At 43.4% G+C, this 23,223-nt stretch overlaps 1 protein-coding gene across 2 annotated transcripts; it reads right to left on the bottom strand.

Moving 5' to 3' along the window:
- Positions 1–333: 333 nt before the first annotated feature.
- On the bottom strand, positions 334–21,079 carry ZNF711 (zinc finger protein 711). 2 transcript variants are annotated; one of them, XM_032701787.1, is made up of 9 exons: positions 21,016–21,079; positions 16,126–16,230; positions 14,780–15,310; positions 6,763–6,921; positions 6,264–6,410; positions 5,538–5,675; positions 4,343–4,390; positions 3,675–3,818; positions 334–3,219 (listed from the first exon to the last, which is right to left on the bottom strand). In XM_032701787.1, the coding sequence occupies exons 2-9, from the start codon at positions 16,202–16,204 to the stop codon at positions 2,042–2,044; spliced, it is 2,424 nt and encodes an 807-aa protein (XP_032557678.1). In that variant the 5' UTR covers positions 16,205–16,230; positions 21,016–21,079; the 3' UTR covers positions 334–2,041. The 2 variants fall into 2 exon arrangements, with proteins under 2 accessions (XP_032557678.1, XP_032557679.1); XM_032701788.1 differs by having other exon boundaries at positions 3,783–3,818.
- Positions 21,080–23,223: the final 2,144 nt, after the last annotated feature.

Here is a 23,223-nt window from a genome sequence, read left to right as displayed (position 1 = left end):
ATAAAAAGGAAAAAAACGTACCTGAGTTTTCCCAAAACACGTGAGAAGTTTTATGTTCTCTTAAAGGAAAAATAATGTCAAAGGAATGTCAGTATCACATTTGAGAATAATTTTAGAAATAAAATAAGCACATTACCTGTAAGTTTAAAGGGTTAGTCAAATCAAAGCCAAAGCTCTCCCCTCAACAGCCTGACAAATACACCTCCAGTAACCTGCTTCTGGTTAAATGTTATTACATACTAATCAGTGAATAATGCAATTAAAAATATCAGGTAAATTTCCACAGAATGAGACTTTCCTAAACACCATAAATGAAAAGCAAACTCCAAGAACTTTGGAGTGCAAGAGATGCGTTTTATTGTATGCCCGTTACGATGAGTAACACATTTAGAAATAATAATCCCACAGAACAGTGACAATCTTATTTTACAGCGTGTACATCATTTTTTACAGCCACATAAAACACGTATTTGTCTAAGAGATTTCCCAAATTTAACTTTCTGAAGTTTAGAAATATAAAAAAAATTTATTCTCAAGGAACTGATTCTCATCTGGTGCAAAAAAAAAACCAAAACCAAAATATGAACATTATCTGGAACACAAAGCCACAATATAGCATGAAGTTACAATTTCTCATGTGAACAGCTGTGTGCAAACATGAAGCAACTAAAAAAGTAAAAAATACACATTATATGCATAACATTTATGACCAGGTTTTTCATTAAATAGCCCTAGACCAGCTCGTTATATAAGCGCCATTGGATCTGCAGCATGCTAACACAAAGCATTGTAAAGGGATGCATATTTTAAATGTATACACTGTAAACTCAAGATCCACCTCCAAACTCTAGTGGCAGCAGATTTTTCTGGTTAAATACTGCATATATACTTTCTTACAGATTGAAAATGCATGTTTATAGCATGGTATAGATCTTTTTTTTTTTAAAAAGAATCCACTGAAAGGTGCAATTTTATGTCTATATGGAAAATTTCCTATTAGGAGGTAGGACAGTAATTGTCATACCTGTTAAGAACACTGTCCTAAAGAACTTCTAAGTACTTTGAATTTTAATTAAAAAAAAAAACAACTCTACAGTTTTCAACTGTTTTTAATATTCTTTTTTAAAGAAGATTTTTAAAGTAGCGAGAAGAAAAACTAGTGTTGTCACAACACTATGAGCTGCATCCATTTTATCCTTAAAAAAAAAAGTCAAATTCAAAGTTAATTTTGTTATATGTGCCATACTGAACAACATTCAACTGTAGTTTCAGATAAAAAAAGGGAAATTATGTACATATATATCTTTAACCCTAGCACCAGAACACCACCTCTGAGACCATAACATAGTGCTCTATTTCAAACATCAAATCCTGCAATAAAATAGGTTAGCAGCTTTGAAAACCAGTAAAAAAATGCTTCTTGGACCTAAACTAATAAAGGAAACCAAAAAGTTTCCTGATGAAATGTTCAAAAAAAGAAAAATAATAAAAAAAAAATCAAACCAAACAAGGGACAACCCCCCCAACTTTGAGCAGTTCTGGAATTCAATTTCTAGGCACAATTAAAACGTTGGGATGAAGTGACTGACTAAAACCCCCCCGTTCAAAACTGCACAAGAAGTGAAGACTGGGCTCCTTTGCAAACCTTTTGTAACTCACCCCACCACGACTCTGAACTCTTTTCATATTGGAGACAAACGTTACTGACAAAATGGGTCACACAATCAGCTCTGCTCTGTCTTCTGTACTTAGCCATGGCAAATACTATTCACCCGAAGACATTCATCCATCTTCCTGCAACTTTAAGACATTCATCCAACCTCTCCATTCTATAGTGCTCTTTAGGTTCTGATAAGCAACAATCGTAGGGCTATGAGATCCCCTGCCAACCCTAATACTTTTAAGACTTTTAATACAAAGAATGTAAAGTTATGGTTTAATATCAAGCTTTGAAACCAGGAGAAACAGTTCGTGAGATTTATTTTTTTCCCCAATTAGCATTATCACAGTTTCTACACCGCCTCCTCCTGCAGCTCCTCGGTCACATTATGGCCTCCTTGTGGTGCCTCATGATGTGCTGATTTTTCTCGGAGGGCCTGCGGAAGCCCTTTTTGCAATACTCACACCTGTGGGGGTAGTCCTTGGTGTGGATGGAGATGACGTGCCGCTTGAAGCCCGACGCGTCCGTGGTGCTGTACTCACAATACTGGCACTGGTACACCTTCCTCCCACTGTGGGTCTTCATGTGCTTCTTCAGTTCGCTCTGCTGCCTAAAGCCTCTTTTACACCGTTTGCATTTAAAAGGCAGGTCCTTGGTGTGAACTGAGAGGATGTGCCCGCTAAGTACAAAAGGATCTGAGGTTTTGAAGTCACAGTGCCTGCACTGGTGGATCTTTTTCCCTTTGTGGGTCTCGCTATGCTTTTTGAGCTCCGAGGGCCGGTGGAAGCCCTTCTCGCACACCTCACACTTGTGGGGGAAGTCCTTCGTGTGAACCGAGATAATGTGTCGCTTCAGGTCGCTGGAATTGGTGCTCTTGTGGTCACAGTGGGGACACTGGTGAGTCTTGTGCCCTTGGAACAACTCCATGTGCTGCTGCAGCTCCTTCTCGTCGGCGAAGGCCTGGGGACAGTGCTCACACTTAAAGGGCAGGTCAGTGCCGTGTTTGGTTTTGATGTGAGTTTTCAGGTTGGACTGGTCAGCACACCTGAACACACAGTGCTGACACTGGTATGGCTTTTCCCCCGTGTGGGTCCTCATGTGCTTTTTCAGCTCCGAGGGGTGGCGGAATCCCTTCCCGCACTCCACGCACACGTGAGGGAAGTTCTTGCTATGGACTGCCAGCAGATGTCTGTTCAGTAGTCCCTGCTCTGCAGTCTCATAGTCACAATATTTGCACTTGTGTAGCTTGGGCTCCTTGTCCCTCAGGATGAGTTTGTTGGAACTCAAGGGGCTCGCTTCTCTGTATCTTCTCGTGTACTCTGTAAACTCATGCGTTTTATCAACCTTATTTATAAGTTTATGGCTTTCCAGATGATTGTGGAAACTTACTTTTTTGTTAGTTGTAAAGTCACAGTCCGTACACTGGTACTTCTTCTTAATCATATGATCAGGATGGTTCTTCATATGCCTTTTCAAGAATCCTCTGGATTTAAATTTTTTCCCACAAATATGACAAGGGTAAACTGTTAGGGGCTGTCCATCAGGACCTATTATAACAGCTGTTTTTAAACAAACAAAAACAAGTTATGAAGGAAACACATTTACTGATGAAGTTTTAAATCAGCCAAGTGCTGTTCAGATTCATGCACTTACACTTGCAGCAGAGAGAGTGGTTCAGTAGTTTAAAAACAACCAATCCACAGCACCTATAGTTTATATAATTCTAGGAACTGCTCCAATAGATCAGGAATTATCACATGTGCAGTGAATATAGCCACAGTTACTTTCTAATAGCTTGCAACATTCCAATGAATTGCATCAGCCCTGAGTGTACTGACTCTGAATAGCAAAAATATGACATTTTCTATGCACAGAACTGGAGGGGGGAAGGACACAGGAAATATGCAAATCATCATTTAGAGCTTTTAATTCTGCATCAGCTTAAAAAAGAGAAAAGGAATAGCACAGGAGCAGGTGGCACTCCATGACAATACCGTAGCCATCCAGTGTTTACCTGTTTGCCATTGCCTGGCCTCTCCTCTCCTCCTTTTCTTGGCTTTTTGTTTGAGCACTCTATTAGTGCCAATGCTATCACAAATCTGCAGGTACTGTGTTGCATTACCGTTTTTGTTTTCTAATCGTGTATCCAAGTTATTTCCTAGAAACAAAAATTAGACACCATAAAAAACCTTAAACAACTTGTTTCTTTGGGACTGATGACTGGAATTGCACAGCAGCATTTTAAAAACAAATATTGCCCTTTCCTCTACCACGAACACACATAAAGAAGAGAAATGCCAATATAAAGCACTCTCTCTTTCCTGGCAAAAGTCAGGAATATAATTGCTTAAATACTGATTAATTTTTAAATATATTTCTTGATTTTTCTTACTTCTCAACACATTAATTTCTTATGAGTTATGCTGGTTGTTCCCTTCTACTTAACTTATTTTTACTTCTTAAGAGCTGCATTATCCCTCTTCTGTCTGCAACACTGCATTAACAACCTGGCAGTGCCTCCCAACTTCCCACCCCTCCAAAGGCCTCCAGATATCTAGAATTGCTTTAACTCAAAATAGTAGAGAAAGACTGTGGAGTCCTTCAATACAGAATTCCCTGACACATAAATGTACACATTTTCAAGGACAGCACAGCAGTTTTAATGTTGTTACAAGTTCTCACCTGCCGCTTGACCATCTTCGTATCTTCGGGGAAGCCTTCTTTCATCTCCTGCAGAAAATAGTATTTTAGTCATTATAAATTAAAATTATTTTTAAACATGATGGCTTTGAAAGTCTGATAATGAGAGAAAACTAACTTAGGTAATAAATAACAGCTTGACACCATCCAAAGGGAGATGTGCAGCTCACAATCAGTTCAGCGTTCTGTAATCACGAGCCCCAGGAAACAAAATCTCATCTTTGTGGAGAGTTAATATCCACTAAATCTGTGCTTGCATGCTTGCCATGCTGGCTTTCCTCCTTTTCAAAATTAACATGCTTGTTTCTGCAAACTTTTAACCTCATCTATCAGCTCAGATTCCAATCCAGAGGTTATCTGCAATGTTCCTGAGATGGAAGCACGTTATCTTTCTGGAGTAGGACCAGACTAATAAGAGTTCTTGGCCCTGATCAGCTTCTCAGCACTGATGTACATGAGGCCCTGGGAAGTTCTGGAAGATGTACAAGGAATACCTTAGGAGTGTATTCCCCATTTTGCACTGGAAGTGTTCACTGCTATGTGTCAAAGCTCTGTGGTTCTGAACCCTTTCATCAACCCGGGCTCACATCATCACACCAATGAATTTTAACTGACTTGATTACTTAACTGTAACACAAACCACAGATGACCCAATACCCTCTTAACAAACATTTAATGCACCACAATCCAAGAAAATCATATAAAAGAATAGACAGAATTCAGAATATATCCTAAGACAGTTCCACTATTTGAAACATGGCTACAGAGAACAAATCACCTTTTTTCTTTCTGTTTCTAACCTGAAGGACTAACAGGCTTACAACACTTGCATAAACTGAAATTATTAGGAACATGTTTACACATTTATTCCTACTTCAGGTTTTCCCCCCTTCCCCCCAGCCAATGTAAAATACTTAAGGCTGTTCTTGTTGTTCTAAGACCTTCAACAGTCACCATGAACCATCAAACCCCACACACGTCTGAGCTGGGATCAGGAACAGCATAAAACCTCTCCTAACAGCTTTCCTTTCTACCTCATGAAACAAAACAGAGATCAGGAGGAGCTGTTTCCAAACTCCTAGGACGAGGTGAGAGATCGTCACGTTTGCCCAGAGATTCTGGAAGCTGGATGAGGGAGGGAATAATGGATGGGATTTCAGGAAATACAGATTCCTACCGTAAGCAGCAGCCCAAGCAACAGGGACAAACGTTTTATTCACGCCAGAGTCCTCGAGCTGGGTGTCTGGAAGGGATGTAGCTTCTTCTTCACCTACAATAACTTCCATATAAACTTCATCTGCTATTTCAGCACAGCCTGGACAAGGGGAGAAGAATAAATCTTCAGTTTTATTCTGCTCATCCTAACTTTTCCTTCATTTAATTTGCTCCCACTCTGCTTGATACCCGTTATAAACTACTTTTCTTCCTGTGGCATTTAGAACCACCCCTGCCCTTAGGGCATCACTGGTTATTCAGACATTCCTTAAAGAGAGAAAACACTTATCAATAAATGCAAATCCAAACCAAATACCAACAGAATTTCACATATGCAAACTTACAACCTTGCAAGTGATGGCATTTTCTACCTTGCCAGAAAGCTGCTTAATTCACAGGAGGAAAACAGAAAAATGAAAGTTTGACTAACCTCATTAACCCCATCCATGGACATGTTAGATTTAACATAAATAATGAAATGACTGCACACAGTAAGCACAAAGTGCACTATCCACAACACTTTAAAATAATCATTGCCTGCTTTTTATTTTTAGGGAAGATGAGCTTAGTTTTCTACTACTCCAGGCTGAAGAATCCTTCAGAAAAAAATTAAAAATGTCCTTGAGAATGATGGTTATATTGGCATACAAATAGCATGAGAAACAAAAATGTTTCTTGTTATGCTTACTAATATCTTCATCTTCCTGAGAGGAGTCCTTAACAGCCATGTAAACCATTTTTTCTCGCTGCATTCTCCCAACACCTCCTTGTTCAATCACTCCAGCTACAGAATGGCCATTGTGAAAGTCACTCTCAGTGACAATTTCTGTCCCACCTTTAACAAAAAGAAATAACAAAGTTACACATGTTAAGTAAATGTGAACAAAGCCACCTTTAATTTCTCATTTAAGTATTTTTTCCTGTTTACAACAAAACTGTTTTTCCACAAAATTCCAGTTAAGTGTTTTTACATTCAGGTCTGTCACAAAACCACACAGGTTTGATACTCCAGAATAGAGGAGGAAAAAGGTCTCTCAGTGTACCCTGAAAAAGTCAAAGCTGAACAATCCCCATGTCTTGTCCTACAAAACACTCCGCTCACTGGTTTACGTGGAATAAAGAACAACAAACAAAAAGACCCTGAAACTCCTCACACTACTGGAAGAATAAATAGAATTTAAAGGTACCTATTTCAACATCATCTTCAGCTTCAGCTTTAAATATGTACACTTTGATAACTTCTGAGCCAAACCCATCATCTTTGGCAACGTCATCGTTCGCCACCTCGGTGCTGATCTTCAAGGGAGTGCTTCCTATGTGGTCCAACTTCTCCCCAACATCATCCACTGTAACGAGAAGAGAACAATAATGAGGTTCAAACACATTTCTAGAAGTCAAAATAAACCAGCAGCATGATTTTCTCCACTATCCTCCCCATGCACAGTAAAGGTTTGTATTCATAAGTGGCCTTTACAAAACAGTTCATCTCAAGGAGATTCCAGAAGTTCAGTATCATTTTACTGCAATTCAAGGAACACAGCAGGAATTACAGAATGAAGGACACAAGAGGGAGCCTGTCATCAAAGGGAATGAGATAACTGGTTATGGCTGAAACTATTACATTTAGAGAGCAAAAATGTATCAATAATTTCACATCTATCTGATAATGTTAAAAACTAACCCAGAATTGCCTGTTACAGTCTAAGAGTCCCCAAAAGTTTCAGTACTCTGACACACTGGTGACTCAGATTTAGTAGCTGAAACTAGTCAAGTGTGATGACTTGGAGTATATTCCCAGTTAAAGTGTGCATCAAAAATCTGACATCTTCTTCCTAAAAGAAATTATGATTTTATCCACTTTATCACTTGAAAACGTATTAATGAAGATTATAGTATAATACAGAGCTGATTAAATGATGCAGTGACAATAAATCCAAATACTGCTATGTGAGATTGACTTCTCATCCTTTATGTACACAACTCACTGATTATTTGGTCTATATAATCAAAATGCTCATTGTAGTTGTACAACAAAGAATACATTCAAACTACTAAAAGTAGCACTATTTTGGTAAAAAGGGCATTCTCATAGATGTCCTAAGATTTATCCCAAATTGCCAGCACAAAGGCCACTGAACTAAGCATCTTTCTGACATATGTACCAAGACACTTCTCTTGGGGGATAAAATTAGCTCCTGTGCAGCACAAAAATGGGTAGCACAAACCTGTGTGATGCTCAACACCCACTGAAGGGGTCTAAGTGGAGGAGAATTCCACAGAACGGAAACAAAACCTGAATTAAACCCATTCCAGGGAAACAGCAATTTACTGCACACGGGACATTAAAATATGTGTACACGAGTTAAAAAATTGGTGGCAATGAGCATTAAAGTGACAGCAGCTTCCAGGACTCCGTGTGGATCCCTGAGGGAAGGTTGGCTCACCTGGGGAGAGCTGGGCTGGTCCCCAGTCCCCTCCCAGTTCCTGCCCCAGGGCAGTGGTGACAGCTCCCAAGAGCTGCTTTAACCAGCACTGGGCTGAACTGGAGTTACTGGAGCCTTTAACACTCCAGGCAGTCCCAGGAGGAGGGTCAGAGCCTGCCAGGGAATGTCCCTCCTGCAGCAGGGCAGGAATCCACCCCAGTAATCCCAAACTAAGCTCTTCCCCCTCACAGACAGGATTCCACAGAACACTATCCAACTACCACAGCACTGAGAAACTCATCTCTGCTCCACTAACCTTGGATTGCAGCACATGAGCACAGAAGTTACTGTTTACACGACTAGACAAAATGTAGGTAAGTACAAGGAAGTATTTCTTTTAATTTTAGAACCTCTGTAAAGTAAGAAAATTAAATGGAAAACAATTAAAAAATGCTGGTTTAGCTGGGGATTTTTGTATACAACAGATTAAGTACAATGCTGAAAAAATACCAAACTTGGATCAGGAGAAAAAAATTAAAAATCTGCTTGGGAAATTGTTTTTTTTTAAATAAACCCCATTCTAAATATCTACTGAAATTGATGCCAGCAACATCAGCACCTTAATCTGGGAGAGTCTGACATGTAGTGCATGGTGTTCATGTTACCTGGCAGGACAGAAGAGTCAAACACCAGAGCTGAGAGAGCCACAGAGCCTGGAATATTCCTTTGACACTCAAGTTTACCAGGTTATTAGAACACCTTTATATCCACTTGGGAGTGTTACAGCACCTGCTGTAACAGACTGATATTTGTTATGCTGCCATGGTGGATTTATTAGAACTCCAAAAGGAAAAGTGGAGAAGCTAAAATATACTTATTTTGGAAAAAGTATTTCCATACATTTACTATGCTTGAATTTATTAAAGACCATTTTCTTTTCTGCAAGGCTTTTCTAAAAAGTTTCTTACAAAAGTTTCTTATCCATATTCTTCAAAATGATAAGTATCTGTTTTGAGTTTTAGTACAATGACCATTTCTGCTGCATGTCTGAGTCTTTGAAGGACTGGAGGTAACTCACAACTCATACAGAGTTGTATGACTAGAAATGCTGCCAAAACCCTGAGAGAATATTTCAAAGCTTACTAACTGGAAGCTGTTCCTGTAAATTTAAAATTGGGAGGTGGTAATAAAGTTATTTTCAGATCTTTGACTCAAGCAACGCCAACTTTTTCTAAATTCCTAAATTTTATAATGTTGTAACATTTTAATTTTATAACATTATCGGTTTGACAGAAATGAGTATTTCTTTATTGGGAGGTTATTTAACAATGGCAGAACAGGGGGGCAATCACATATGTGATAAGAAGTTTTCTTTATGGCAAAATTTCCAACTATTTAACTAGCATTGTGGGCCAGTGACTGTGCACCACTGTGGAGCTGGTGAAATAACGTAAGAAAAAACCCACATAATTTCAGATAGTTGCCTTCAGATCAACTGCAATGCAACAAAAATCACATAAAGGGAAAAAATGAGGATTTTTTCAATTTTTATAGGAATATTTTCAGAAAAAAAACCCCAAAACATGAATATAGCATGTACACTCAAATACTAGGTTCTACTATTTCAAGTAAAACCCCCAAATCTTCAATATCCTTTAAAAAATGGGGAGTTCTGTCTTAGAGGGGCAAACTTACAACAGTACTATTAAAATTCATGGTTACTCCCACACATTAACCATCCTGTGTATATTCAAAGACCTTCAGTCTTTACAATTCAAGCTTAAAAAAAATGGAAACCTAACAGGAAATCTGTGTATCCAGGGGCTCTGGAATGACTTTTCTACAAAAACAAATGCGTAATACAATGAAATTTGGAAAATATAAACTGGACTGAGAAAATGATACCAATATAGACTGTTATCTGTAAGATGTGCCTTTTGTTTCAAATACCACCACAACAAAACACACTGAATTGCCAACTGCTGCTGCTTGAATTGCTGTCTTAAATGAAGGGAATTTCGTGGTTTCCATCTATTTTTTAAACACATTTGTATAAGAGGAAAGCAACCAACACAGCAGGACAAGTAATCTTTGTCAGATTAGAAAATGCTACTTTTTCTAAAAGCAGATAATGAAAATATTCTATTGTCTTAGTAATATGACTTCAATCACTGCTACCCCATCAGTGCTAAGTTATCCCTGCTTTTCCCAAGGATGGCTCACAGCAACAGGAATGTTTACTTTCCATCAGTGGAATATCAAAGTGTATTCCAGATCTGACTTATCCACCAGAAACACTATGTATTATTATCTTGTCACTTAAAAGTGAGTGAAAAAACACAGCAGAGAACCTTTATAAATATATGCTGAATCCTCCTGAATAAACAAGGTTTAAAGGAAAACTCAGCACAGCTCCAGTGTTAAACTTACCTTCCTTGGCTGTTTTCAGGTGTGTGATGTCCAGATTCACCGTGGATTGCCAGCTCCCAGTCCATGTGATGCCTCAGCATGCACTATGCTGGTGATATCACACCCACCACAGGAGCCAGAGGGACAACACGAGGGCAAGATAAGTCCCATGGTTTGACAATTCTCCGTGTTTTTCTAATGTCTGATCTACTTGCGTCCCGTAAAATAGAGGAGTAGGAAGACTAAAATGCTTAGCAAATTATGCAACACTGTACTGTAAGACACTAAAAAGGAGGTGTTGGTGGCACAGTACCTTACCCCCGGGGCCAGCTCCAGGGTGGATCTGTGGTGGGATGGGGGTCACCAGCACAGTGCATGCGGGGCCGGCACACGGGGCGGGGGCTGGCAACCCGCCGGGGCTCTGAATATCGCAAACCTGAAAAACAAAAGAGGGGATGCTTTCAGCTCCAGCCTGCCCACTGCCCCCTGCACACAGGGGGCTGTCACAGCCTGCCCACTGCCCCCTGCACACAGGGGAGCTCTCACAGCCTGCCCACTGCCCCCTGCACACAGGGGAGCTCTCACAGCCTGCCCACTGCCCCCTGCACACAGGGGGCTGTCACAGCCTGCCCACTGCCCCCTGCACACAGGGAGCTCTCACAGCCTGCCCACTGCCCCCTGCACACAGGGGGTTATCACAGCCTGCCCACTGCCCCCTGCACACAGGGGGGTTATCACAGCCTGCCCACTGCCCCCTGCACACAGGGGGGTTATCACAGCCTGCCCACTGCCCCCTGCACACAGGGGAGCTCTCACAGCCTGCCCACTGCCCCCTGCATAGAGGGGGTTATCACAGCCTGCCCACTGCCCCCTGCATAGAGGGGGTTATCACAGCCTGCCCACTGCCCCCTGCACACAGGGGGCTCTCACAGCCTCCTGCCTCACCACAGATGGGCTGGCTCAAGAGCCCACTACTGCACTCATTTCCTCTCCATCAAGCTATTCTGATGATTTAAAACAAGGGATTGTGAATATACCCCATGGTATTCACACAGAGAGATGTTGTGAAGGTATCAAATGAAGATTTTTACTTTATGCTTATAAAGCTGGTTTAAAAAAAGCTGAATTCATCTGCACTGAGACACAGCAGAGAGGTGATAACCCTGTGAACATTTCCAGTCACAAAGTCACATGCAGCTGGTCACACAACTATCACGACAAACTTACTGTTCTCCAAATAAAAAATATCACTATCAAAAGTGTATAAAGTACCTACAAGGGAATGTCACCTCAGAATGGTGAAAAATTGCCTTTCAGCAAGATCCCTTCCAACCCAAGGTTCAATCATTTAAGCCGTAACTCCCAGCAAGTTAAAATTCCACACTCAGCTCAGCTCCATACACTAAAATGAAGCATTGTGGAAGTTCCCAAACAAGGAATTCTCCAAATGATACCCATTCTCCAAATTATACAAATAAACTAATTTCTGTTCCACAGAACAGCTCATGGTATTCCCTAAGGACATTATCTGGCATTTTAAGTCTCCCCTTTTCAGGTGCTAAATTTCATTAAAAGACAGTTAAGTATTTTGAGATTCTTTAAAGCTATCACTTTGATGTGATTTACATAATGAAATAGTTCAACAGCCCTATATGTCCCAAAGGAAATACCATTATGTTCACTTTCTACAGTATTTACTGAACACTTGACAAATTAAAAATATAAATAAATAAAAAGGGTTTTGACCTGCTTGATTTTTTTTGAGGTCTATCCATTCTACACAACAGATTATATTCATATAAAAAACATATTCAAGGCTAATTTAAAAAAAATTAGAAAAATCCCCCCAAAATACAACTGCATGATTAATTTTTGCTGACAAAAATACAGTAGTAGATACTTTGTGGGGTCAGGCTGTCATACCCAGCACAACACAGCCTCAGAACAGCAGGGACAACAGACCTCATCTGTACCAAGTGTGGCCCAGGGGATCAAGTTTACAGATGACACCAAGGTGGGGGAGTCTTGATGTGCTGAAGGGCAGGAAGGCTCTGCAGAGGGATCTGGACAGGCTGGATCCATGGGCTGAGGACAATGGGATGAGGGTCAACCAGACCAAGTGCCAGGTCCTGCACTTGGGTCACAACAACCCCATGGAAAGCCACAGGCTGGGGCAGAGTGGCTGGAAAGGAGCTGGGGGTGCTGGTCAACAGTGGCTGAACATGAGCCCAGACAGCCAAGAAGGCCAAGGGCACCTGGGCTGTCCCAGCCATGGTGTGTCACAGCCCCAAGGCAGTGCCTGTCCCTGTGCTGGCACTTCTGGGACCCTCAGGACAAGAGAGACAGTGAGGGGCTGGAGCGTGTCCAGGGAAGGGAATGGAGCTGGGGAAGGGGCTGGAGCACCAGGAGCAGCTGAGGGAGCTGGGGGGGCTCAGCCTGGAGCAAAGGAGGCTCAGGGGGGACCTTCTGGCTCTGCAACTCCCTGACAGGAGGGGGGAGCAGGGGGGGCCAGGCTCTGCTCCCAGGGAACAAGGGACAGGACAAGGGGAAATGGCCTCAAGCTGTGCCATGGGAGATTTAGGTTGGATGCTGGAAAAAATTCCTTGCCTGAAAGGGCTGTCCAGCCCTGGCACAGCTGCCCAGGGTAGAGGTGGAGTCCCCATCCCTGGAGGGATTTCAAAGCCATGAGGATGTGGCACTTGGGGACATCATTACTGGTGGCCTTGGCAGTGCTGGGGTAATGCCTGGACTTGATCTTAAAGGTCTTTCCCAACCTAAACAATTCTATGACTGCCTTAATTTATCTAAATGATTACTTAAAACAAAATCCCAGATGAATAACGTAGCTTCCAACTGTGATTGTTCAGGCACACCACGATTATAAATGTTAAATAATTTGCTGAAAACCAGGTCTCAAAGTGGCTTTGACACATTGCAAACACCATGGGTAGGTCTGGGAACACCTGACAAGGCCAGGACTGTGTCAGACACACCTGGGGCCATCAAGTAACTGGAAGTTTAGGATGCTCTGTTTGAAGTGCAGTGATCACCAGCATCAATGACACTTTCTCTGTCTCAGAAGGAATTCCAAAGAGGGCTGTACTTACAATTACAAGGGTGCAGTGGAAATAGCGCAGTTACAGAATAACAAGTCAGCAAGTACTCTGTCAGAAAGGAGGAATTTGTTCAGTGAAACAACTGACTGCGAATATGGTGCTCCTTTAGTTACAAAAACACACAGGATCTTCTTGTTGTAGGTCTAAATTGCTTTTGAGGTTCATTTTTTTAGTTCTTTTTTCAAAAAAACCCACCTTCTACTAGTGATGGTATTACAGTAATGATAGAGTGCTTTAAAAATCATTGCTGTTCATCCCATACTGAATAAGTATCAAAAAGTATTTTGTATAAGGGACATAAATGCTATGAAAGATTGAAATCATAATCATGAATCAGTTGTGTCCTCTGTCATGAAATTTTTAATAAATGCAGCTTGTTGTGAACAGACTGACACTTTGACACACTTGGCATTGACTTTTTTCAACATATTGCTTCTGACTAAAATCTGTTTTGACCTACTCACATTTCAACAACTGATTTGGAGAAGTCAAAAATTATAAAATTAATTATCATATATTTTATCAAATTTGTGTAACAGTAACAACTGGTACCTTGGGTATAATTTAACCACTGAGGAAACATAATACACTCAAGGTCCTTTCAGCAGCTTGCACTCAACAGGTAGTAGAGGACCATACAACTTCCTGGAGTAAATGCTGTGTGGGAACTGCAATGGGAAGCCACTTTCCAGTGTTAATGAGCCAATCAATTAATGCACATGACCCCCTAATGCCAGGTTCAGCCCAAAACAGCACAACAGACAATGAAATGCCGATTATAATTTTTAATACACTAAACAAACTGTATTTTGTGGACACACCGAGAAAACTTTTGAGAGTCAGAGATCTTAAAACCCTATTTCTTTGTGGATTCTCCTGATTAAACCCAACATGTTATTTTTACAGGAACCTGCATAACATTGTAATATACCTGTGGATTTCTTTGAAGAAGTGGCATACTCAAACTAAGCGGAATGTTTAGCTTTCCGAGGTGTTTTCCTCAATTTCCTGGAATATCTAGTTTCAGAGACACAAACATACACACACACTCACTCAACAGCATGAATGTCCTTCTCTTTCTTGCTGTATCACCAATAAGGGATTTTCCACCAAAATACCCTAAGAATGAACAGGGCACCAGCCTGAGCGAGCATTCCAGGATGGAGTGAAGCAAGAGTCCAGACACAAAAACTTCTCCCCACCAGACACTTCTACTCCAGCTACTGCCTGTTTGTATGTACCTCTGTTGAACTTACAAGAGATCATTAAGTAGTCTTCAGATGTGCTCTTGCCATCATCGTCATCCTCTGTTTTGATGGTCACTGTGGAGCCAGGCACAGTCCCAGCTGCCTGGATGACCGCTTCCGAGTCCGAGTTCGTCACCAGGACCTCCTCCGACACCATGGTCGGGGAGGCGGCTCCGGACACCGAGTCCTGCACCACGTGCTCCAAGTGTCCCTCGGCACCCGTGACGAGGTCGGCCACGAACACCTGGTCGGGCACTCGGACGGTTTCCGTGATTAGGTCAGAGGTCAACACGTGGTCAGTGGTGTCCAAAGCCTCTTCGATGGCCACGTCAGCCTCCAGCACGGAGTCGGGCACAATGACCCCCTCCGTGACAACGTCGGTCTCGGCGATGATGTCGGGGCCCTGGACAACCTCGGCTGCCAGGCCGTGATCCAGAGTGATCCCGTCGTCCGTGACGACATCGGACACCAGGACAGCTTCGGGCACGGACACCACAATGTGGTCTCCATCGATGTGGGCAGTGCCAGCCATTCCAGCCACTGAGGAACAAGGACGAGCCAGGAGAAAAACGTTACAATCCTTGCACTAGGAACTGGTTTGTGTAAGGAATGGAATTATAGAGACAAGTTACACACAGATATAAGAATCTGTTACTTCTCAACATCCACATTAGCCCAAGCAGCCCGTATCCTTTAAATTAAGAAAAACAAAACATACCACTTCAAGATATAATGTGGAGTTTTCCCCAAATTTAGGTCTTTTAATACTGATCTGTTAAAAACTACAGGCCAGTTTATAATTTAGACTTTTTTTTTTTTTTTATTCCAGTTAGAAAACATTTCATTACAGCAGCAATTTGAACATTCACAGAATTCTTGCATGAGGCTGGAAGTGTGGTGACAAACCATTAATTGCTGCTACAATAAAAGGACTCTTCATCCTTTAGATTGCATGGGCCTTGAGAAAAATAAATGCTCAGTTGTATCCAATATTTATAGTACAGTTTCCCACAAGTTGCCACATCACAAGGAATGGCCAGAGGTAGAAACCTGGTTTTCATTAACAGACTTGACTGGCTGACTACTCTTCTAGACATAACAAAGAATGCACAGTGAATTATTTTAACACATACATAAATAGCAATTTTAATCTTAATGAACAAAACACTCAAGAAAATGATTCTTATCAGAATGAAAAAAAAAACCCCTGGCATTATTCAGTATTGTACTGCAAATGCAATTATCTTGGTACACTCCGAGGGGTATTAATTCATGTTAGAACAAAGACATGGTCCTTCCTGAGAAGGCCATCTCCTGGATTTTACTAATTATTTTTAATAGTTAAAATAGTTTACCAAAATCCTGCATAATCATAGTGTGAGGCATTTTGGATTCTTGTGTTTGCAATCCCAAACTTCCGCCACCTGGATCCATATTCAGCTAAGTGCATTCACAAATAACTGCAACAAAACAAAAAGGAGAACTTATGGTCAGCAACGTTATTGTGTTATCAGCTTTACTGGATTAATGTGTCACACTGACACACACAGAGAACTATTTACCCAAAAATGCAAGAAAAACATAAGCAATACTTTGTACAATCCAGTTTGCTTTATTACTTTGCTTTCTATCTTAGCATAATAATATATATTAGCTACTGTGCACAAAGAAGTCACCTTTGCTCTGCCTGTCTGTCTGTCTCCAGGATGCTGAATCTCTTTGTTGAGGCACAGCTACACAAAGTCACTTCCAGAGCAGGAGAAAGCACGTTACCTTTCTTTGACAGTGTTTCCACAAGATAGCAGGATAAATCCCCATTCCAACATGCTATTTGCATTGCTCCTAAATACTGAACTGTGGGGAATCTGAATTATTTTGCAATTTGCTGCAATCCAATAAGTTGGGTTTTTACCCAAGTTCTCAGTGCAAGATGAAGTGGCTCCAGGTCACACAGAGCTCAAGGCTTTCCCAGGTGAAAAACCCGTGGCCAAAAAAATTCTCTGCTGCACAAGATTAAAAACTTGTACTTTCCTGCCCTCTTGTATCCAAGAGTCAGGAAAAAGTGACAGCATCACACCGAAGACAAAGAGTTTTAGGAGCTGTTGGAAGTGAACAGAGAGTAACAGTTGAACTCAGAACCACATGAACTGGGTGGTGCAGAGAGGAACAGGGAGTGCAAGTGCTTTTGTGAGTCTCAAAAGTATAGTCCTTTCACTGCTGTAGCATCAACCTTGACTTTGCTCTTCTGGATCTCATAAAAAAAAATTACCATTACCTACCACAAGAATTGATTAAGTCTAAGCATCGAAATCCAAACCATGATGGAAACTCCAATGACTTTGGGGCAGAACACATCTGACAGCCCCACTGCCATGAGATCCACCCCAGGAGCCCAGAGTCAACAACGGCCAAGGAAGGTGGACAATAAAATAAGCCAGGCTGTAAGAATAAAGGCTGAAGTGCCCAAAACCTGAGATACCTCTAAGGCAGAATCATGGGATCCCCCTGACCTCTTCCAGCAAAGGGAGCAGCAAGTGGTGCCCAGAGATGGTGATTTCAAGGGGAAGCCACTGATCCACCCCAGAATATGAGACTGAGAACACAAAGGAGCAAAGAACTCACATCCCCTGACTGTGTGCTGTCAACACTTCCTCCCCAAGTCATTTACCAAACCTGCTTCTCTCCAACTGGCTTTAAAGCTCCAGCACTAACTTTGGGGATGATGAGGTAACAATCCTTCCTGCAGAACTACAACAATTCCCCAATGGAATTCCCCGATGGTGCCATAACAGAGTAAGTCAGGTCCACGGATCAGATAATAATATAAACACAAATGTGAAACATTACCATTAAGGATTTTACTAACTCAATTCTGCTCCAAAATCAAATTCGTTCACCATTTTAAGGATTACAAAGCATCTTCAGAACCTCAGTGCAATGCTCCATCACTCCCAAATTATGGTCACAGCCATCTGAAATTCCTGCAGTAGCAAATGAATACCTGCTAGTACAAAATATGATACAGTTCTAGACCATAAATGGCTAATTTAATGTAACTATCCCAGAATTAATGCAATGCTCTAGCATTTCCTGACCACAGCCTTTACACTCAGTTAATCCTTCTTTTTTAATGTAAATGGATATGAAAAATTATCTTAAATTATATCAACCTGAGATTACAGGAAGAATATGGCAGACTCTTCTTCCTTTTTTTTCTTCCTTATTTTCAGTTAAATAGTTAGATGCACAACCAAATTACATATTGTGCTACATGAAAACATTCAATACAAAGTAAGACTATAATTTAAATTTAAATTCCTGCAAGGAAAGCAATATCAATAACATAATCATTTTCCCAGTAGTTAGCAGGACTAGAAAAATTCCTAAAGTCATGGGATGGCACCTTCTGTGGATGGAGTACTATGAATCCCTTAGCCTTCCCCTAAAACCAGAGAGGAGGATGACACAGTGGCAACAACCACAGTGAAGCTGTACCAACCCTACTGAAGTCTGATCTTCTAAACCCTCACTGCAGACAAAGGATGGAGTTGCATCAACCATACAACCACAAATGTATTTGTTATATCCACTTTGGGGTCTTGCAGGAATGCAGTGACAGCAGCAAGAGCCCTTCCTGCTAAAGCTGGAAGAATCCCCCATGGATAAGGCCCAAGATTCCCCCCAGGAGGGTGGGTTTGCTGCCAGGTTGCAGCAGTGCAGGAGATGCAGTTTCACAGCCACATGTGCAGGGAAACCTTGTTATTGGAAAGAGCAAAAAAATGCAGAGCAGTGATTAACTGTGGTTCTTCACAGCTTCCTCCTGTAGTACACCATGTTACACACCCACGCAATCCCAGATGGATCCAATTGTGGGTTTCCAGCAGAGAAATCAGGCATAAAGCCACAATTCCATACATAATCCAAACTTATCCATTCCTCTCTCGCCTCTAACCAGTAACATCTCAAGCTTTTCCTCTCAATTCCCCTTCTCCTCTGGGTATTTAAGACAGTGAAAACACTTGATTAGCATCAGCCAATAAAATATTCACTTTACAACCTTCCATTAATATTTGCATTGATTTTTTTAATTACAGCATGTTATCCTGGCCCGGGAAGGAGCACGTTCCCACCAGATCCCAAAATGAAGTATTTCACGAAACCTACACTGAGACTGCCAAAGCAGTGTCTCAATGTTAATTTTTTAAAAATATGTCCGTATCTAAAGTGGTTTTGCTTTTCTGAAAAATAACAGTTCTCTTTCTAATGAGCTTGAGCTGATTTCAACCTATTTCACTCTTTATGCCAAAGCTCTTGCTTAGGACAGGGCTCAGCTGAGACAAGCAATGAATTTGAAAGCAGAAGGGGAAGGGATATCTGACCTCTCTGTCCACAGACAGGAACACCACTGTAAATTACTCCTGCATATGGCATTTTTAAAAATCAAAGACAATGGCTGGCAGTTTGGGATGACCTAAGAACACACAACAGCAACACTCAACCAAAAAGCTGGCAGAAGTTCCCAGCAAACACACTGATCTATTCTTAGCTTACCCTTCCTATAAAAATATCATAACCATTAATATTTTAATTTTTGAGAAAGTTTAAGAAAACACCCTAAATGGAGAGATCTTCAGCAAAGCATTTTAAGGAGGAGGGATAAAAACCATTGCTTCAGGACACACGGGGTGTCATTCGTGTACCCAAGGGTGCAAGGAAGCTCCCACTTCCTACACTGGCTTCCAGGCACTGCTGCCCTAATTAAAACACATATAACACAAACAACATTTCTGCAAAATGCCACTTGCTAATTAAATACAGGCTCTTATTTATGAATACATTTTGTTATACCCTAAACAGTGTGGTCCTGCAAATGTTAAGCATCTCCCCAGTCTACACATGATTTATTCCCAGTATGTTCAGGTGATGCGTTTTCACATAAAGCCTAATTACATGGTCAGCCCTTAATCTCTCCTTTAAAGGAGTAGATTTCTTCTAAATAATATTATTATTTATAGTATATAATATTATTTCCTCTAAACCATATTATTATTTCTGCTAAATAATATTTAGGTCTTGTTTACATGTTCTAAAGGAAAACACACCACCGTGCTTTGTCGGTGTTTTGGATATTCACAAGCTGCGTAAGATTTTGATTAAACCAAAAGGACCGGGCTCAGATACAGAGCAATGGAACAAAAAATAAACCAATGTAACAATAAATAAACTTATACGCAGTTGAAAAACACAAACCAGATGTTTTGTAACCATCTTATTTCTTAAATAATATTTAACTTGAAAAAGGGAATAGTCTTCCTCTTATGACACTTCATGTTTTGGGGATTTTCCCCCTCATTTTTAATGCAGCAACCAACAGAAACGCAGTGAGAAAACCTTAAGCAGAAAACCAATTAATAAAATACGGTGCAGGTTAACACGGACCCTTCGCAGAAAGGCTACGAAAAACCAACACATCCATTTAAAAATCCTTTATTGTGTCCACCTACAACGCACCCAGGAGAACTTATACTCTAAAACCATTTAAAACGACACAGACAAAACCAGCGAGCGAGATTTTGTCTCGCTGCCTAAAACGCGCTAAACGCCCGTAATAAAAAATAATAAATAAAACAAAACAGGGGAAAAAAAAATCAATGTGCATCCGCGGCAGTAACAAAACTTCCCCTGGTAAATAAAACCACGGTAACGGACGCGGCTGTTTGAGGGCCGGGGCTGCCGGTCCCCGACGGCACGAGCGGATCCCGGCGCATCCCTCCCTCCTTCCCTTCTTCCCTCCCTCCCTCCTCCCGCGCGTGCCCGGCGCGGGCGCGCCCGCGGTGTCGCGGGGCGGGGGAGGCGGCGGAGCGAGCGCGGGGACAAAGGAGCGGGAGTCCCGCGGCCGCGCTGGCCGAGGCGCGGGGATGGCGCCGGGATAGCGCCGTCCCGGCGGGAATAGCCTCGTCCCGGCGGGATCGCCCCGTGCCCCGGCGCGGAGCCGAGGCCTCCCCGCCCCGCGGGCCCGGCCCGGCCCGGCCGACATCTTGTGTTCCGCCATTTTCTGCCCGCCCGCGCGGCCCCTCCGCCGCGGGGCCCGCCCGCACCACCCGCCCGCCGCGGCACCGCCGGGCCCGCCCGGGGCTCCGCCGCCCGCCCGCCCAGGGCCGTCCGCGGCCCGCGGCGCCCGCGGCGGGGGGCCTGGAACGCGGCCGGCCCGGCCCCGCCGTCCCCGCGCCCGTGCCCCGGCTCACCTGTGCAGGCCCGGGGTGCGCCGGGCCCGCGGGACTCGGCGCTGGGGCCGGGCCGGGCCTGGGCCCGCTCCGCCCGCAGCCTGGGCCGGGCGGCGGCCGCGAGCGCGCGCGGCCCCGCTCCGCTCCCCGCGCACGTCACGCGCGCCCCCGCGCGCCGAGCAGGCGCAGCCGCCGCCGCCCCCTCAGACCCCCCCGCGCCCCCGGCGCCGTGAGGGGCAGCGAGGGGGGACCGGGTGGGACCGAGGGGTGACCCCGCACACACCCCCAAGGGGACCGGGCGGGACCGAGGGGTGACCCCGCACACAGTCCCGAGGGGACCGCGGGGTGACCCCGCACACACCCCCGAGGGGACCGGGCGGGACCGCGGGGTGGCCCCGCACACACACCCTGGGGGCACAGTGAGAGCATGACGGGGACCCACCCCCCAGACCTGTTCCCTGGAGGGCAGTGAGATAATCTCCTGAATAAAACACCCAACCTTTAAATAGCCCGGAGCATGGTTTTGGTTCTGTGGAGCTCTTTTATCAGCATGGAACCCCTACTTATTTTGTTAAATGTGAGATTCTATATGAGGTTGAAACAATAGTATTTTAATACATAAAAGAAGTTAGGATACAGATATGAACCTTTTCATGACAAGCATAAGAACTTGTTTTGGGAATTTTGTATTCCTGTTTGTCACAAGATTCAGAGCCTGCTGTACAAATATGAGCAAAAGAGGACTTGGGCAAGGCTTGGCACACCTTTTATTCATTGGCAGCCAGGGAGAAATCCAGACCCCAGAGCTGCGTTTCCAGGTAGTTTGCAGTGTAAAGGCAGAAGTGGATCCCTGAGAAATGTGACCCCAAACCCTCATATGTTGAGTAGGGTATTGCTTAGACACACCTGGGGCAGCATGGGGGGACCACACCATGAGCTGACACTGTGTCCAGGGGCCAGGAGGGACAATGGGATCCTGTGGGGCATCAGGAAGAGTGTGGCCAGCAGGTCAGGGAGTGATCCTGCCCCTCTGCTCGGCCCTGGTGAGGCACAGCTGGAGAGCTGTGTCCAGTTCTGGGCTCCTCAGCACAAGAGAGACAAGGAGCTACTGGAGAGGGTCCAGCAGGGGCCACAAAGATGATTTGGGGTCTGGAGCATCTCTCTTACGAGGAGAGACTGTGGGAGCTGGGCCTGGTCAGTCTGGAGGAGACTGAGAGGGGATCTCATCAATCCATACAAATATCTCCAAGGCAGGTGCCAGGAGGATGGTGCCAGGCTCTTTTCAGTGGTGCCCAGCAACAGCATGAGGAGCAATGGCCATAAACTAAAACACAGTAAGTTCCACCTCAGCATGAGGAAGAACTTCTTTCCATGAGGGTGGCAGAGCACTGGAACAGCTGCCCAGGGAGGGTGTCAAGTCTCCCTCTCTGGAGACATTCTAAACCCACCTGGACGTGTTCCTGTGTCACCTGCTCTGGGTGACCCTGTCTTGGCAGGGGGTTGGACTGGATGATCTCCAGAGGTCCCTTCCAACCCCAACTATTCTGTGACTGCTGGGTGCCCCCACCATGTCCAGGGGTCTCCATGGGGGCAGAGCCATGTGGGTGGGATCACTCGAGCCCCCATTACAGACCCAGCACGGCAGTGGGAGCTGAGGGGTCCCATACCAGCACCATGGATATGTGACAGCATTGCCTTATCTCTTCCTCCTATTCCTTTTCAAAGTAGTGGTGGAATATCAAACTGAACACTCCTGAATCCTGTGGTCACTCTGAGGTTGGTAAAACAGCTGGATCGAGGTCAACAACAACCACAGTTTGTCAGATTGTGGCACTTCCTGAGGCTGAGAAGGGACAGAGAAAGGCAATTCACTGACACAATTCTCTGACACCTTCAGATCTGAATTTCTGAGGTCAAAAGGGCTTAAACCGATCGCCTGGGATCTAAACAGATGTGCCAACACCATTTCTGTGTGTTTCTGAAGATAACAGAGAGGGAACCATTCTCACTTCTCTTATTTCTGATAGAAATTGAAAACCAGCTGGATGACAGGAGGATGCTGTTACTGAACACGTCTGTTAAAGGACAATGGGTGAGACAAGGAAAAGCAGGGACATCCTTCCCTCTTCCCCCTCTAGTGACTCCAGCACAAGATGCTGCTTCAAGCTGGCTCTGCAGGTGTTACCACTATGAACATTCAGCTTCTTTGTGCTTTAACCTGCAACTAAA

The sequence above is a fragment of the Chiroxiphia lanceolata genome, chromosome 14, assembly GCF_009829145.1.
Source record: "Chiroxiphia lanceolata isolate bChiLan1 chromosome 14, bChiLan1.pri, whole genome shotgun sequence".
Lineage (NCBI taxonomy): Eukaryota > Metazoa > Chordata > Aves > Passeriformes > Pipridae > Chiroxiphia > Chiroxiphia lanceolata.
Note: the sequence above shows the minus strand (reverse complement) of the source record. Positions and strands in the feature narration are given on the sequence as shown.